This window comes from Kogia breviceps, chromosome 20 (assembly GCF_026419965.1).
Source record: "Kogia breviceps isolate mKogBre1 chromosome 20, mKogBre1 haplotype 1, whole genome shotgun sequence".
Classification (NCBI taxonomy): domain Eukaryota; kingdom Metazoa; phylum Chordata; class Mammalia; order Artiodactyla; family Physeteridae; genus Kogia; species Kogia breviceps.
The window spans coordinates 11,960,832-11,978,219 of NC_081329.1; the positions used below are offsets into that span (position 1 = coordinate 11,960,832).

At 42.5% G+C, this 17,388-nt stretch overlaps 2 protein-coding genes across 6 annotated transcripts in view; one reads left to right on the forward strand and one right to left on the reverse strand.

The window, feature by feature from the left end:
- The window catches only part of PRIMPOL (primase and DNA directed polymerase), a 112,631-nt gene extending 110,205 nt beyond the window's left edge, over window positions 1-2,426 (forward strand). Inside the window, exons 15-16 of one of the 3 annotated variants that reach the window (XM_067022705.1) lie at window positions 787-969; window positions 1,058-1,449. In XM_067022705.1, the coding sequence (XP_066878806.1) occupies window positions 787-944 (158 nt within the window). In that variant the 3' untranslated portion in view covers window positions 945-969; window positions 1,058-1,449. Of the gene's footprint in view, window positions 1-786; window positions 970-1,057 lie in introns of all 3 variants that reach the window. The other 2 variants (XM_067022691.1, XM_067022704.1) reach the window with 2 other exon arrangements.
- Window positions 1-17,388, reverse strand: part of CENPU (centromere protein U) — a 32,622-nt gene that overhangs the window by 3,433 nt on the left and 11,801 nt on the right. Inside the window, exons 5-12 of one of the 3 annotated variants that reach the window (XM_059049357.2) lie at window positions 15,068-15,128; window positions 14,447-14,617; window positions 12,532-12,598; window positions 10,571-10,679; window positions 7,972-8,050; window positions 7,700-7,747; window positions 6,546-6,607; window positions 4,336-4,492 (exon numbers count right to left, since the gene is read on the reverse strand). In XM_059049357.2, the coding sequence (XP_058905340.1) occupies window positions 4,336-4,492; window positions 6,546-6,607; window positions 7,700-7,747; window positions 7,972-8,050; window positions 10,571-10,679; window positions 12,532-12,598; window positions 14,447-14,617; window positions 15,068-15,128 (754 nt within the window). The remainder of the gene's footprint in view (window positions 1-4,335; window positions 4,493-6,545; window positions 6,608-7,699; window positions 7,748-7,971; window positions 8,051-10,570; window positions 10,680-12,531; window positions 12,599-14,446; window positions 14,618-15,067; window positions 15,129-17,388) is intronic. The other 2 variants (XM_067022708.1, XM_067022709.1) reach the window with 2 other exon arrangements.

Genomic DNA, 17,388 nt, shown 5'->3' on the forward strand with positions numbered 1-17,388 from the left:
AAAAGTTGCCAATCCAAACCGATTAAAGACAATTAAATACAAACCCAATGTAAAATAGAAAACAAAGCTCAACTCATGATTTTGAAATAATTAACAAAGCCAAACATCACGGTGCAATTTTGTATCTAAGGGTGAGTGACTTAAATCCCCTGACAGCCGTATCATACTTATGATAGTTTGTTGCTTATGTTTTCATGGTGATTTTCTTGGTAGTGAAATTCACTTACCATATTACTAGGCAATTCAGTTTAACAAGTATTTGAGAGCCTAATGTGTTCAAGCTACCACAGGGCACCTGCTCTCAGGGAGGGTGGGCAGAAAGGGGAAGAATGAACATTTGGTTCTAGATTCTTAGTTTAGGAGAAGAGGTAAGACATATACCCCAGTACGTACACTCTGAAAGCATAACGCACAGCTGCTACAACGCAAGTCCAGAACACCTGAGGGCTTGCACAGAACAAGACGTTAGTAAGAGTCATGTATTCCAAAGAAGGCAGTCTCAGTTCTCACCAAAGTTATAATGTTCAAATTCAACCAGTGCTATTGTTAATTTCTCCTACTAACCAAAATCCCCAACTCCAAATAAGCTTTAGACCAATTGGGTACTGTCAAAAAAAATTAAAAACATTCTATTTCCAGATCTCTAATATACTGAATATAAACAAATCTTTAATCTCCTGAGCCTAACTTTTAGATCATATCAAAACTTTGTTGTTGTTGTTGTTTTTTTTTTTTTGTGGCACGCGGGCCTCTCACTGTTGTGGCCTCTCCCGTTGCGGAGCACAGGCTCTGGACGCGCAGGCCCAGCGGCCATGGCTCACGGGCCTAGCTACTCCGCGGCATGTGGGATCTTCCTGGACCGGGGCACGAACCCATGTGCCCTGCATCGGCAGGTGGACTCTCAACCACTGCGCCACCAGGGAAGCCCCATATCAAAACTTTGAAGTTGAATTTGGAAGTGAATAAGATGTATGTATACATTATATATTTGTATATCATAATTTTGTATAAAATGTACAAATTTTTTCTATAATTTAAGTATTTCTATTAATCTTAGGTGGTTATCATAACAGTAGCAAAGTCTGCAGCAAAAATCAGAACCAACTACAAAGTTTACTAAAACTGAACCAAGCAAGAAACAGGAAATATGAAGACCAATTACTGGTAATTACCAGTTACCGAAATGGAATCAGTAATTTAAAATCGCCCAACAACCAAAAGGCCAGGACCACATGGCTTCACAGGTGAATTTTACCAAACATTTAGAGATGAGTTAATACCTATCCTTCTGAAACTATCTGCAGAGGAAGGAATACTTCTGAACTCATTGTATGAGGCCACCATCACCCTGATACTAAAACCAAAGATATCTCAAAAGAAAAGTACACGCCAGTATCACTGATGAACACAGATGCAAAAATCCTGAAAAAAATCTAGCAAACCAAATCCAATAATACATTAAAAGAATCACACCATGATCTAGTGGGACTCATTTCAGGGATATAAGGATTTTTCAATATCTACAAATTAATGTGATATACCTCACTAACAAACTGAAGAATAAAAATAATATCTCAGTAGATGCAAAAGAGCTTTTGATAAAATTCAACATCCATTTATGATAAAAACTCTCCAGGAAGTGGACATAGAGGGAACTTGCCTCAACATAATAGAGGCCATATATGACAAATCACATGTAATGCCATACTCAATGGTGAAAAGCTGAAAGCATTCCCTCTAAGATTAAGAACAAGACAAGGATGCCCCTCTTGCCACTTTTATTCAACGTAGTTTTGGAAGTCCTAGTTACGGCAATCAGAGAAGAAAAAAGAAGGAATCCAAACTAGAACAGAAGTAAAACTGTCACTGTTTGCAAATTACATGATACTATACATAGAAACTACTAAAGACACTACCAGGAAATTACTAGAGGTCATCGATGAATTTGGTACAGTTGCAGGATACATCTGTTGCATTTCTAGACTATGAAATATGAAGAGAAATTAAGGAAACAATCCCATTTATCATCACATCAGGAAGCATAAAATACCTAGGAATAAACCTACCTAAGGAGGCAAAAGACCTGTACTCTGAAAACTGTAAGATGCTGATAAAAGAAACTGAAGAGGACACAGATGGAAAGATATACCTGGTTCTATACCAGATACTAGAGGAAAACTTAGGCAGAACACTCTTTGACATAAATTGCAGTGACATCTTTTTGAATCCACCTCCTAGAGTAATGAAAATTTTAAAAATAGGATGTAATTAAACTGAAAAGGTTTTGCACAACAAAGGAAATCATGAACAAAACAAAAAGACAACCCACAGAATGGGAGAAAATATTTGCAAACAAAGCAACGAACAAGGGATTAATTTCCAAAATATACAAAACAGCCCATGCAGCTCAATATAAAAAAATAAACAAAAACACCCAATCAAAAAACGGGCAGGGCTTCCCTGGTGGTGCAGTGGTTGAGAGTCTGCCTGCCGATGCAGGGGACACGGGCTCATGCCCCGGTCCGGGAAGATCCCACATGCCGCGGAGCGGCTGGGCCCGTGAGCCACGGCCGCTGAGCCTGCGCGTCCGGAGCCTGTTCTCCGCAACGGGAGAGGCCACAGCAGTGAGAGGCCCGCGTACAAGTTTAAAAAAAAAAAAAAAAAAAAAAACGGGCAGAAGATCTAAATAGACATTTCTCCGAAGAAGACATACAGATGGTCAAAAAGCACATGAAAAAATGCTTAACACTGCTAATTGTTATAGAAATGCAAATTAAAAGTACAATGAGGTGTCCCCTCACACCGGTCAGAATGCATCATCAAATAGTCTACAAACAACAAATGCTGGAGAGGGTGTGGAAAAAAGGGAACCTTCCTACATGGTTGGTGGGAATGTAAATTGGTACAGCCACTATGGAGAACAGTACGGAGGTTCCTTCAAAAACTAAAAATAGAACTACCAAGTTATCCAGAAATTTCACTCCTGGGCATATATCTGAAGAAAACCATAGGGCTTCCCTGGTGGCACAGTGGTTAAGAATCCGCCTGCCAAGGCAGGGGACATGGGTTCGAGCCCTGGTCTGGGAAGATCCCACAAGCTGCAGAGCAACAAAGCCCGTGCGCCACAACTACTGAAGCCCGCACTCCGCAACAAAAGAAGCCACAGCAATGAGAAGCCCGCGCACCACAACTAGAGAAAGCCCGCGTGCAGCAATGAAGACCCAACGCAGCCAAAAATTAATTTTTTAAAAACACCATAATTTGAAAAGATACCCCAGTGTTCACTTTAGCACTATTTACAATAGCCAAGACATGGAAGCAACCTAAATGTCCATCCACAGAGGAATGGATAAAGATGTGGTACACACACACACACACACACACACACACACACACACACACACACACACACACACACACACACAAAGGAATATTACTCAGCCATAAAAAAGAATGAAATAATGCCATTTGCAGCAACATGGATGGACCCAGAGATTATAATACTAAGCAAAGTAAGTCAAAGACAAACGTCATATGATATCTCTTACATGTGGAATCTAGAAAAATTATACCTATTAACAAAACAGACTCTCAGACTTCAAAAACAAACTTACAGTTACGAAAAGGGAAAGATGCAGTGGCAAGGGATAAATTAGGAGTTTGGGATTAACATATACATACTACTATATATAAAATAAACAACAAGGACCTACTATATAGCACAGGGAACTATATTCAGTATTTTGTAATAACATATAAAAGAATCTGAAAAAGATTCTTACATATATATGTATAACTGAATCACTTTGCTGTACACCTGAATCATTGTAAAGCAACTATACTTCAATTAAAAAAAATTACATTTTTCCCTACTACATGCCTTTTTAGTATTTCTCAACTTCTAAAATTACACCTACCATTTATATGGGATAATGGCTAGTTTTTCAGATACAAAAGATACTAAAACTATGGGCTGAACAAAGAACAAGTTTGGTCTTTATAACATGTATGAGCGGTCTTATGTTGATGACAATTATAGTAATAAAGCATAGTTGTTCACTTGAGATTTGTACACAGAGGATGTGCTTCTCTCAAAGAAATTCAGTTCTCTGAAGCTTAAGTATTAATACCTTAGTAAAATCAATGTTTCTGGATTTTTCTTTACTCCTCTGGCCTTAATTAATTAGCTAAAGAAGTGGTGATAACAAATTTTCACCAATTTATAGTGATGCTTTTTGGGTAGACACCAATGCTGCCTCTCCATAGCTCTTGTACTGCAGCATGCAAATGCCCTGTATCTTCTAAAGCACAGTGAAAAGTGAAAACTGAAGTTACCGTTTCCTTTACATTTGGTTCTTTCTCTTGAATATCTGAATAATCTTGATGAAGGTGTTTTAAATTAGACAAGAAATACGCTGCATTCCTAAGGGAAGCTTTTCTCTCCTTTAGTTCATCATACTTTATTTGTAGTTGTTTCAGCTCTGGTTCTAACCTAAAACAAACAAAAAATTTTTCCCGAAAATAAATGACATAAAGTACAACAACAGCCTAATAAGGTAGATGAGATGGAGTATGTCAGGGTGCTGAGTGAAGCTTTAAAAAAGCAGGGGAGGTGGCCTAGGTGGTCCGAGGTACCTTTGGCTCCGAAATTACCAATGTGAACGACTCTGGACTCAACACACAGAAAAGACTCTGAGACGTGATGCACAACGAGTGCTCAGCAATGAAGCCCACAGACGAGTACGCCTGAGATGTCCTAAAATTCATCGAGCCATTTGTAAAGTCCTGCGAACTACTGAATGAAAACATATACTTGGGTAAAGACTCTAGCGCCCCCGGCGGAAGCAGACAGGCATTGCAGTTTAACAGTAAAAGTGTGGACAGAAAGCCTTCCCTCAGCCCCTCCCTACCTCTTGCTGAAATAAAAGGTCTAATAAAACCAGCGGAAACGCTCTCTCAGTGCCTGGATGAAATGTGTGACCTTGGGCAACCTGCTTTCTCTCTCTCAGTAGCTTATTGGTTTCTTAACCTATAAAATAAAAAGGGATAACTTGGATTTTGTGGACCAATTTATAAAAGAATGGGGAGAGGCTACCATCTTTTATTCTCACAAACATATAAAAAAACAACTATGCTCTAATATCATTTTACAAAAGAAAAGTCCTCGTAACAGTTCTGTACACTGAACAAGTGCTACCTTCTGGAAAACTCACTGTGCCATCTGGGTTGTGGGCAGGAGTGCTCGATTTGGAGCCAGTCGGCAGACACCAGGCCGTGGCTCCCTCACTTCCTAGGCGGGTGGCTGAGGGTCAGTTACTGCCCTGTGCCTTAGGTCTTTCCCATGTAAAGTTGCAATGATGACATACATTTTTCTCTTTCTGTGCCTTTTCAAAATACTATACTTCTCCACTTCTAAAGTTCTATCTAGAAAAGGAACAACAGATCTCAAAGACAGATGACTCTTCTGTAGTTGTCTTATATAGCCAAATGACCTACCTCACAGGGTTACAGCGATGAGTTAGTATGTAAAGCATTTATAGGACAGTGCCCAGCACACACAGCTAACACCTTAAAAAGCTTCCTCTCACTACCTTTCTTATTTTGGCCTGGGCCAATGAAAGCTTTAGCATGGGCCAGCAGCACCTGTCCATACACTAGATTTGGAAACCAAAGGCCTAGACAACCAATTTTTCCCACTTCTAAACTTCTGTGGCCGTCTCATCTTTAAAACTTAGTACTTAATTATAGGTTGTCTTTTCTGATAAGACCACTTTTTCAAGCTATTTTAAACTCCTTAAGAGCAGAGAGCATACCTGATACAGCTTACTCTGCTGCTACTTTATGGCCAACCCTCCAGCTCACACAGCAGCCCTGTCTGTATGGAAGACCACCAGGAAATACTAGTTGGTCAACCAGCTGATGGACTGTGCTCCAGTCTTCCTAAGCAGACCGTGGAGACAGCCCTGGTGGGAAGTGTCCCGGCTCAACACCTGGGAATGCACTCACACGAGTGCCACGCCAAGCTATACCTTTCACCAACATTCACAAAAACTGTTGATACTTCATACAAAGCTTACTGTACCCCAGTCTCCATGAGGCACTTTCTGTATATTTATTCATTTAAATCTCACAACACCCTGTGAGGTATATAGTTAGCATCGTGCTCATCCACACGTGAGGGAACTGAGGCACTGAGAGGTTAAGTAACCTGCCCAAGGCTGCACGGCCAGCACATGGCAGAGCCTAGGTTCAAAGCCCGGCAGTCTGGTTCTAGATAGAGTCTGTGCACGCACTCAGTCTCTAATCCGGCTGCCTCTCGGGCCAGAACTGAGAGCTCTCGTGGGGGAACGGGCCACTGCTGAATTCCCCTCCGCTCACAGCTTCTCCACTTGGCAGCAAAGCCTGCCTTCACTGAGCTTCGAAGCTCAGAGAAACCTGGGGTTTAAACGCAGCACAGCAGCAAGTTTTACAACAAAGCCTCGCATGGCATATCGTGATTAAATCCTTCTCATAAGTTCTCAAAGAGGATTCTGATATTATCTTACCGAAGCAGTTCATCCTGGACTTCAATCAAACGTTGCCTTTTCTTTTCGATATCTGAGATCATCTAAGTAATACAACAGTTACATTAATTTTGTAAGTATTTGAGCACTGCCTTGTACACTGTATTGGAAATATAGTGGGAAACAAGACAAACCCCATTCTTAACCATCCTGGAAATTTGGTCTAACAGGGAAGACAGACATTACATACAAGCAGGATGTAGTTACAACTTGTGACACATGCTCTGAAGGGAAAGAACAGGGGCATCCACTCGAGGACAGCTTGAAAGAGGAAGTGGGGCCAGATCTTTACTACCCTGTGAGCTGTAAAGTAAGGGGCTTCCACCGTATCCAGGTACACTAGAAACACAGTGAGGCAGGGGAGTGTCACGACACAATCTGTAGTTTAAAAAGGACATTTCAATATAATGCACGGTATTATCTCAACTATCACTTTTAGCGACTACCTCATATTTCCACTGTTGGACATTCAGACTACTCCTGCTTGCTTATAAGAAACGCAGAATTGACCAACAGGAGATTAAAACCGAAAAACAACAAAGGCTTATAATCACCAGAAGGAAAAATGTACACATTTCAAATCCGTTTCTGTTATAAATGTAGAGGGGGAGCTGTGCTTCTACACGTAGGTTCACGCAAGTTTGCAGCTAGAACATAGGATGTCGAGTGGTCCAACTATAAACAGATGGGCAAGGAGCGCCGCAGGTTTCCTTGCAAACCTAGTGGCATACGGTGCACCGAAGGGGCAGAACCAGGACAAGAAAGGAGGTCTCCTGAGCCTTAACCCAGGATTCTTCCCAGGCTGCCCTTTTACCTGAGACATAAGACAGTTCTTCAGTCTGAACACTTTTTGACATACACAACAGTGATAAATATACATTACTTAATCCTTATCCATGTAAGTGGTCATTTGGGGCTTGAGAGCCATTTTTCGGCTTAACTAGGATCCCCAGTTCCTCAGCTTGCAGTATACTCATCTGATCAATCACCAGATCAACCAAAGAAAAGCCTGACTGAAAAGATAAAAGATCTTATACAAACTCTCCACGTCATAAAACCCAGAGTCAGGTCTTTACTTAACTCCACGTATGTGCATGTTCTACAGGACTGCGTTTCTAAGCACATAAGTCAGTTACCTTAGTGTTCTTCCTTTTCAGAGTTTTCAACATCTGGACTTCTTCAAGCTACACAAAACGAAAAATAAATATTCGCCAGCATTTTCCACAGTTACTGTTTATCAGTGTACAATATAACTACATCTAGTTTAAAAACAACATGTGAAATGTGCATAGTTCTAATGAGTTCTTCACCACATTGCCAGCAAATGCAAGCTCCTCTAAGATAACAGTTTGCTGCTCAGTATTACTAAAAAATATCTAGACCAACAAATTTATGTCAGTGAACTTACCATTTTGATGAGTTCTTCTTTCAAATTAGAATGAAATTTGTTGATGGCTTCCTTACAAATTCTAGAGTCTGTTTTTTGTCTATAGCAGAATAAAGAAAGTTAAACTTAGGTATTACATAAAGGATTTTGAAAGGTGTGTTGCATTTGTTTAGCACACCCATAGACACACACAGTTTGGTACGTGCCCTTTTGAATATCTAAGATGACATGGTCAGCTTGCAGCCCTTTCTCAGATTTAAAAAAATACTGGAAACATCTCAACAAACAAAAAGAACAGGAAATATTTCCCCCAAACCCTCATGTATGTAGTCAGCACTCCCTGACACTGGCTACATCCACAGGTGACACTAAGCCATGTAGAAAGCAATGTTTACAGCCAATCCCCGTCTTTTTCTGCCGCCTGATCCAGTGACCAGCAGGCTTTAGCCCCTTCCTTCCTCCCTCCCTGCTATAACTGGAGAAATAATTGTATAACACATCTGGACTAACCAATGAGTAAGTAGCCAGAAGCCAGCCATTCAGTTCTGCAAAAACTATAAAGCTGACCCAAAACTGGCTCAGGTCCCTGTCACCAGAGACAAAAGAGCCCAGTCTCCCATCTGGCTCGCTCTGGCTGGACACAGACCCACAGCGACTGTGCTGGAGCAGCGCACATACCGCCAGGGTGGCAGCTAGCCCTCCTCTTCCTCGGCACAGTATGACACTATAAAGTGTTTTGTTTTTTTTTTTTTTGCGGTACGCGGGCCTCTCACTGCTGTGGCCTCTCCCGTTGCGGAGCACAGGCTCCGGACGCGCAGGCTCAGCGGCCACGGCTCACGGGCCCAGCCGCTCCGCAGCACGTGGGATCCTCCCGGACCGGGGCACAAACCCGTGTCCCCCACATCGGCAGGCAGACTCTCAACCACTGCGCCACCAGGGAAGCCCTAAAGTGTGCTTTTAATAGAAAATAAATCTCTTGTGTGACAGTTTGTCTTATAGTTATTTTTTTCTTGGGGCAAATCCATGAGGAAAAGTCACCCAGCATAAGGGGACTAAGCCCATGGCCTAATTCTTCCGAAGCTAAGCATAACATAAGAAGAAGGCCTACACATCTGAATACAGATTTTTGAAGAAGTTTTCATCAAAAAAAAAATGGAGTATTTCTAGTGACATCAGAAGACGGTGGAACAGGAAACCCCACACCTCATTCCCCCACAGGGAAACCAACTTAACAACTACCTACAGCCCGAAAAGCCTTTATGAGAACTCCAGAAACCAGCTGAGAAGTTGCAGTACCCTGGCAAGTTCAAAGTCAAGAACCCACATTGAAACAGGTAAAAGAGAAGCCATTTCACATCAACTGTGATAGCCCTTCTCCCAGAATTAAAGTCTCTAGGTATTATAAACATGACGGGTTTTGGGGTGGGGGAAGGGTGAGAAGATTAAGACATGAGAGCTTGCCAAAATTCTAACCTTACTGGTGGAGAGTTGTAAATTCTATTTTTAAAAAAAAATGTTATATAGGATTAAAAACATCAAAAAGTGAAAAAAAATTTTTTTAAAGTAAAAACAGTGGATCAGTACATTCTTCTAAATATATGGATAATTAAAATAAATGTAAATGGACTAAAGTCAACAGGTGGAATTCAAAAATGGACACTTTGGATTTAGAAAAGATTTTATAAGAAATAATAAAGTTTAAGGTGAGACAAAGGTTGGAAATAAAAGTTAAAAGAATATAAAATCTGGCAAATATTAGCAAAAGAAATCTAGTGACATATTAGTATCAGATAAAATAGATTTTAAGACAAAAAGCATTTTTAGGAATGGAAGGGGTCACTACATAAGGATAAAATGTTCAATCTGAAAGAGCAATTTTAGGGCTTCGCTTCCCTGGTGGTGCAGTGATTAAGAATCCGCCTGCCAATTCAGGGGACACGGATTTGAGCCCTGGTCCAGGAAGATCCCACATGCCGTGGAGCAACTAAGCCCGTGCGCCACAACTACTGAGCCTGCGCTCTAGAGCCCATGCGCCACAACGAAGAGTAGCCCCCGCTTGCAGCAACCAGAGAAAGCCTGTGCGCAGCAACAAAGACCCAACACAGCCAAAAATTAAATAAATAAAATAAATAAATGAATAAAAGAGCAATTTTAAACATGATGTCTTAATAAAATAATCTCTCTATATAAATAGCATAAATTGATAGAAGTACCAGGAAAAACTGAGTAATACTGATTCTAATAGATCCAATAATTAGAGATTCTACATAGAACCACTAATTAGAGCTTTCCCACAGATTATGTGCCAGACCATAAAGGAAGCCTCAATATTTCAAAATAGGTATCACCAGTCCATGACACTTGACCGTAACTATTTAAGATGGAAGGTTAATACAAAAATATAAATTAAAAAGTCACATATTTGGACATACAAAAACATACTAAATTCACAGGCTTAAGGAAAAAAATCATAATGGAAGTTTAAAAATATAAAAGTGATAAATAAAAATAAAAACCAGTGATAATGAAAATTCTACATATCAGAAGCTGTGGAGTGAGTAGAAGTGCTATTTTGAGGGAAATTTATTAGGTACATATACCACAATATCAAAAGACTTACTTATACTCTAGGAGGATGTTCTCAAATGCAGACAAAACGACATCTAACTCCATGATGTCACTGGTTTTCTTTTCTTCTAAACACCAGATAGGTACACAGTCGGAAGTATCTACAACATTAGGATAAGTCAGTTTAATATACTAATTATCAACAGTTTAGCTCTAGGTCCAGGGTTCTGAAAGCCTACAACAAAAGTAGTTCCACCAAATTGCTAAAAATAGCCACAACTTTTGAAGAAGCACATGGGAGGAGACATGCTCACTTCTTCCTCTCCCAGTCAGTCTCACAAACCCATCTGTACCTCACCCTCTAACTGCCGTCTGCTTGGTTCTCCCATTTCTGCTGAAGCAGCCTAAAGCACTGCTGCCTTTTAATTACCTTGCTGTGTCTTTACTTAACAGTCTGCTCTTATCTAACACTACTGGTGATTGAGATCTTCTTTGTTAACTGTATTTTCAGTTTTAATCTACCCGATACGCCACGTCTAGGACACATAAAGCTTACTGAGTGTATTGATTCAGATAGCTGTAGGAATATAATAAGAGATTAACTAAACTATGGCACATTTGTGAACAAAATATTATACATTAAAATGGTATTGTAGAATATTTAATGACAAGGACTTGAGCCCACTTCGTGTGAGAAAAGCTCAGTAAAAGAATTGAAAAGTAAAGACCAAAAAACATGGTAGTTATTTTGGGGTGATGGAATTGTAGGTGATTTTATCTTCCTTTCCATACCTTTGAAATTTTCTAAAATAAGCATTTTTATAAAAAGAAAAATATAAAACTTATCTTTTAGAAGAACTGAAGGAAAGAGAGAAAATGCTTTATTTTCAATGCTTCATTTTCCTCCCATTTTTCAATAAACTGTGTCAATAAAAAATGATGCAAAATAACATGGATGAATCTCAAAGTCCTGCTGAAAGAAGCCTTCTATAAAAGAGTGCGTACTGTGTTGTATGAAAAGAGTGCGTACTATGTTGTATGAAAAGAGTGCGTACTATGATGTATGAAAAGAGTACGTACTATGTTGTATGAAAAGAGTGCGTACTATGATGTATGAAAAGAGTACGTACTATGTTGTATGAAGGGTGCGTACTATGTTGTATGAAGAGTGCGTACTATGTTGTATGAAAAGAGTGCGTACTATGTTGTATGAAGAGTGTGTACTATGATGTATGAAAAGAGTGCGTACTATGTTGTATGAAAAGAGTGCGTACTATGATGTATGAAAAGAGTACGTACTATGTTGTATGAAGGGTGCGTACTATGTTGTATGAAGAGTGCGTACTATGTTGTATGAAAAGAGTGCGTACTATGTTGTATGAAGAGTGTGTACTATGATGTATGAAAAGAGTGCGTACTATGTTGTATGAAAAGAGTGCATACTATGTTGTATGAAGAGTGCGTACTATGATGTATGAAAAGAGTGCGTACTATGTTGTATGAAAAGAGTGCGTACTATGATGTATGAAAAGAGTGTGTACTATGTTGTATGAAAAGAGTGCGTACTATGTTGTATGAAAAGAGTGCGTACTATGTTGTATGAAGAGTGCGTACTATGTTGTATGAAAAGAGTGCGTACTATGTTGTATGAAGAGTGCGTACTATGTTGTATGAAAAGAGTATGTACTATGTTGTATGAAAAGAGTGCGTACTATGTTATGAAAAATTAAAATAGATTAATGAATAGGCGCTAAAGCAAGTATACTAAAGTTTGACAGTAAAATCTAGGTAGTGGGTATATGAATATATATTGTAAAATGCCTTCTCCTTTGTCGTATGTTGAAAATTTTCATGATGGGTGTTGGGAAAATCAGTTACTCCAAAGTCACGTATTTTTAACTTTTTAAAGTAACAATTTTATATACTTAAATTTACTACTTTATCAAATTAAAAATATATTTTAAAAAAAGAAATTATTGAATGATTGACTATGTATAAAACACTATTGTATACCCAAGTCTGTGGCTTCACTTCTTGGTTTCTTCCTTTTGCCACGAAACATCTTCTTTTTCTGTGTTTTCTTAAAAAAAAAAAAAACAAAAAAAAAACCCACAGCAAAGATTTTTATTTAAGAGGAGTTTCTCTTAAAACAAGAATTAAGACAGTATTATCAGACACTGTCAATATTTTAGCTACAATTCTCATTTTGTTCTAAGTTAATAATTATATAAATTACCTAAATTAATATAAGGAAATGCTGAAAAAAATTAAACCGCCTCAAAATAAAAAGTAATTAAAACTTTCAGTTGGCTTGTAACAGTGGGTGCCTTGGAGGAATCTGAACTTTTGTTATTCAAGATAACAATGTGTGGAATCAGCTCGATTTCTGCTCCAGGCGAGGAGGAAGTAACAGCTTCTGAACTAGCTCCCTTGCCACGGACAGCCAGAAAGTGGGGAGAGGGGTGGCACCTTCATTCAGGCCCTGGACAACAGCAAAACAAACCTGAGTGACTCGGAGGGTGGACGCGGGCCGCCCGCCTTCCCGCACGCCTGGGGACAGCCGAGGCAGCAGCACGGCGGGCCCAGTCCCGGCGCAGAGCGGCAGCCCTTGTCCGCGGGAGGCAGAGACCCGCAGCAGGCTGCTCAGGGACAAGAGCAGAGGTCTGACCGCCTGCTCCACGTGCGCGTGAGGCTACAGAGAGTACACTGGGACGTGGCTATCGTGCGATGAAGAACATAACAGACAAGAAATTCTGGGGGAGCTCAGATGGAGAAAATGCAGAGACCTCATCAACAACCAGTTAACAGCTGTCTATCCAGCTGAGCGAGGGGAGAGACCACAACTTAGGGAGGGGTAGGAACGGTACCCTAGGTCGTGCGATATCAAACAGGGTGAGACTGTTCCCGAGGGGACAGGCCAGAGACTCTCAGACAGTACAATGGTTTGTGACCCTCCGAAGTACCTTGTATACACACAGATACACAGTATATTTATGATTTTAAAAATTTAACTGTGCGGGGATGGTTAGGAGGAAAAATGTCTAAAAAGGCTTCTTAGGGAGGACAACAATGGAAGAGGGTTGAGAAGCACTGCTCTAGAGTCAGGCCTACCCTAGACTCCCCCTAACAAAGCCGAAAACCAATCTGGCCAGATTCACCAGGGAGGCAGAGACGGGAGGGTGTGGTAAGCAAGATCCCCAAGGACTTGGACAATCCCCTCCCCTTGAGTGTGGGTGGCTCCTGTGAATATGATGGGATGGCCACTCCCTCGACTAGGCTGCGTTTCATAAGAGGCCACTGCAGCAGACTGGAGAGATTCTCTGGCTAGCTCTGAAGATGGCAGCTGCCATGTTGCGAGAGGGCCATGTGACGAGGACCTAAGGGCAGAGAGTGACCCAGCTTTAACCAGAGAGAAAACAAGAACCTCGGGCCTACAACGGCAAGGATCAGGATTCTACCAATAGCTTGCGTGATCTTAGATGGGGACCGTGGGCCTCGGATGAGATTTCAGTCCTGGCTGGCACCTTGACTCCAGCCTCTGAGACCAGCTAAGGCGAGCCTGGACTTCTGACCTATAGAAACTGTGAGGTATAAATGTATGTTGTTTGAAATCACATGTGTGGTATTCTGTTCTGCAGCTACTGAAAGCTATCACAGAGGTTGAGTCCCACTGAGTTAGAGAGGCTTGGAAGACACGTTACGCTTTCCACAGAGTGACCCTAGCGAAGGACAAGCCACGCTCTACAGAAGTTCAAGATGGTCAGCCAATAATTAAGGTGCCTATTAGAATGAAAGCGTTCAGAAGAAAACACAACTCAGAATCTCAACAACCTATCGACAATGCGCAATACTCAAAAAGTATCAGATTAAAACTGTTATACAAAAAGGTCTCTTTTTCAATAGAGGGCTTGGCACCAAGGGGTCCCACCTTTTTAAGCGTGACTGATTCAGCTGGTTTCTCTGAAGGTTCTGAAGATGCTGTCGCTGAAACAGCTTCACGTTGTGTACTTATGTTCTCTGCTGGTTTAACTTTTCTTCTTACATCACTTTCTTCAGTGCTTTCAGATTCATCACTAATGGGCTTGAGTATTCTTCCTGGCTACGTCAAGAAAACAGCATTACTGTTTTGAAAGTACAGATGCTTATCATCCCTACTGCATTAGATAACCATAAAGTCCACATTTCTTATCTCTAAACTTCAAGACTGAACGTAACAGGAAGATGGCAACACGATGAGCAGATAGGACGAGAAACCTTGACTAAAGGGCTCCAGGCAGACGCTCCCAGCAAACCACTCTGCCTCTGTAAACCACCATCTAAACACATTACACGAACACTATGGAAACTGACCAGGTACACAGAGATTTGAGATCTCTGTAATGAAAAACACTTCCGATATAAAAATATTTCATTTTTATTAAAAAATCTTCTAAAATATTATATACTCTTTATGAAGAATGTTGCTACAGAACATTTTCTCTATTTGCATCCAACTTAAAATGGATATGAAATATCTTACAATTTAAGATAGGAGAACACGCCTACATACCTTTTTTGCACTAATTTTTACAGACTCGTTTTCACTTGCTTCAACGTCAGAAGTGTCCGAACTGTACCAAAGAACAAACCATCAATATCTTGCACACATTTCATTTTTACTGACATATGTCTTCTAAAAGCTGCTCCTCCAACACAAAAACAAGCTCGATTTATAAGGAGATTTCCCACCTGTCACGGGTGGGCCTGCCACCTTCCCAGATTTACTGGTCATCTCCCACACGTTCCCACACCCAGGCCACATCAGTTGAGTGCTGGCAGGCAAGGAAGTGTCCCATAAGCGCAGTACCTCATGGTCCTGTCTGAGAACCGCTCTTTTCTCCCCGTCACCACTCCCAGGTGTACGGGCCAGCATCTGTACTAATCCACAGACGCTGGGCCTACGCTCAGGGGACAGAAAAGGGAATACCTTCTTTCATCCTTTTTTTTTTTTTTTTTTTTTTTTTGCGGTACGCGGGCCTCTCACTGCTGTGGCCTCTCCCGTTGCGGAGCACAGGCTCTGGACGCGCAGGCTCAGCGGCCATGGCTCATGGGCCCAGCCGCTCTGCGGCACGTGGGATCCTCCCGGACCAGGGCACGAACCCGCGTCCCCCACATCGGCAGGCGGACTCTCAACCACTGCGCCACCAGGGAAGCCCCTTTCATCCTTTGAAAAGGAAAAAATAACCCTAAACTTCTGATGAGAGTTCTTTCATTTTTTCCATTCAATTCAATACAACAAACATTTATTTAACACCAACCTCAAAATACAAGTACAAGGAATAAAATTACTTGAAAAACAAGGAGCCTTCCTTTAACGGGCTCACTGACTAGCAGGGAGGCCAAAGGCAGAGAGTGCAGAGGAGATGCGGATAAATGGCTGGGGAATCAGGAAACACATCACGGTCATGAGACTTGAGATGACTTTTGAAAACACTTTTCCAGGCAAAGAAACAAAGGGAAGGGGATTTAAGGAAGAAGGAAAAGGAAACATGAAAGCACAGGGGTGTAAAACAGCCCGGCCCGTTCGACGTACGGGAATCAGAGTACAGAGCGAATGTGTTGCTAAAGAGAAGCTAACACTGTGGAAGAAGACAAAGGCTAGGACCGGGGAGGCACCGAGGCGGCCGGAGGCGTCCTGCTCGGACCTGCCTGCGCTTGGCTGCCGCGCCAGGGCGACCCTCGCCGCGTGGCGGCCACTGCTGCCGGCCTGCCCTTCAGAGCTGCCCACCACCGGGGCCGGCCAGAGCTGTGAGAGCCGCGCTGCAGTCTGAGGCCATCTCTGCTCACTCCGGATTCTTCCACCTGTAACTTTCCCCGATGTTGCTAACAGATCTCTGCAATTCTCACCCTGCCTCAGGGTCTACTTACCCGAGGAGCCAGACAGACACGGGGCCCCCATACCACGCCTATAGGTTGGGGGTGAGGGAGCTAAGGCCTCCATGCTAGACACACGCACTGGAAGTGGCGGGGGGGCTGGGGGGGTGATGGCACAGACAGAGGCACCAGCAGCAGGTGCCTGAGCCGCGGCCACAGGGAGCCGGAGGGTGTGCAGAGAGAAGGAAAGCAGATCCTCAAGGGAGTCACAGGCCAGAACAAAGGAGACTGGTCGGAGAACAGAAGGTACCAGGAACGGTTGCCAGACAGCTCTGTGGGCTGACTGGGTGACAGCAGGACCATCAAGCTAGAGAACACCAAAGGAGCTTGTTGACACCAGACGAGGGAGGAATGATGGAGCTTGGTTTCGGCTTTGTCGAGCCCGAGGTGCCTACAGGCATCCAGGGAAATGTGGCCAAGGTGCAGGACAGCCGGGGGCCTCGGGAGAGGCTGGGCAAGAGGGAGACCTGGGGTCCGCGGCTTATGGGTCGTTAAAGCCACGAGAGGAATAGGGGGAGGGTGGAGAGGAGAGGGTGAGAGCAGACTCGCAGGGACACAGGAGAGGAGAGGAGATCTGCGACGCTGCCGGGAGTCCCTGGGGGCGCTGGCGTGCGCTCCCCCTCCCTCCCTCTCTCCCCACCCGCGCCCCTCCCCACGCATCCCTTCTGCCCAGACTGCCTTCTGTATCCATATATAAGCCCGGTCTAACCTACCCCAACAAAGGTTTTTGTCTGGACGTATCACAGCACCAAAACCAAGATTACCAAGGACATCCACGGTTAAACCAACCCATGAGTTCAGCTCTTCCCTGACTGGCGTCTGACCCCCCGCCGCCACCGCGAGGACACATGCTTCCTCACTCCTCCACCTCTCCGAGCACAAACCCTTGCCTGGCTTCCTCCTTCCCCTCTGGCCACTGGTCTTCTCTCTGCTTCGCAAGCGCCTGCTCCACCACCT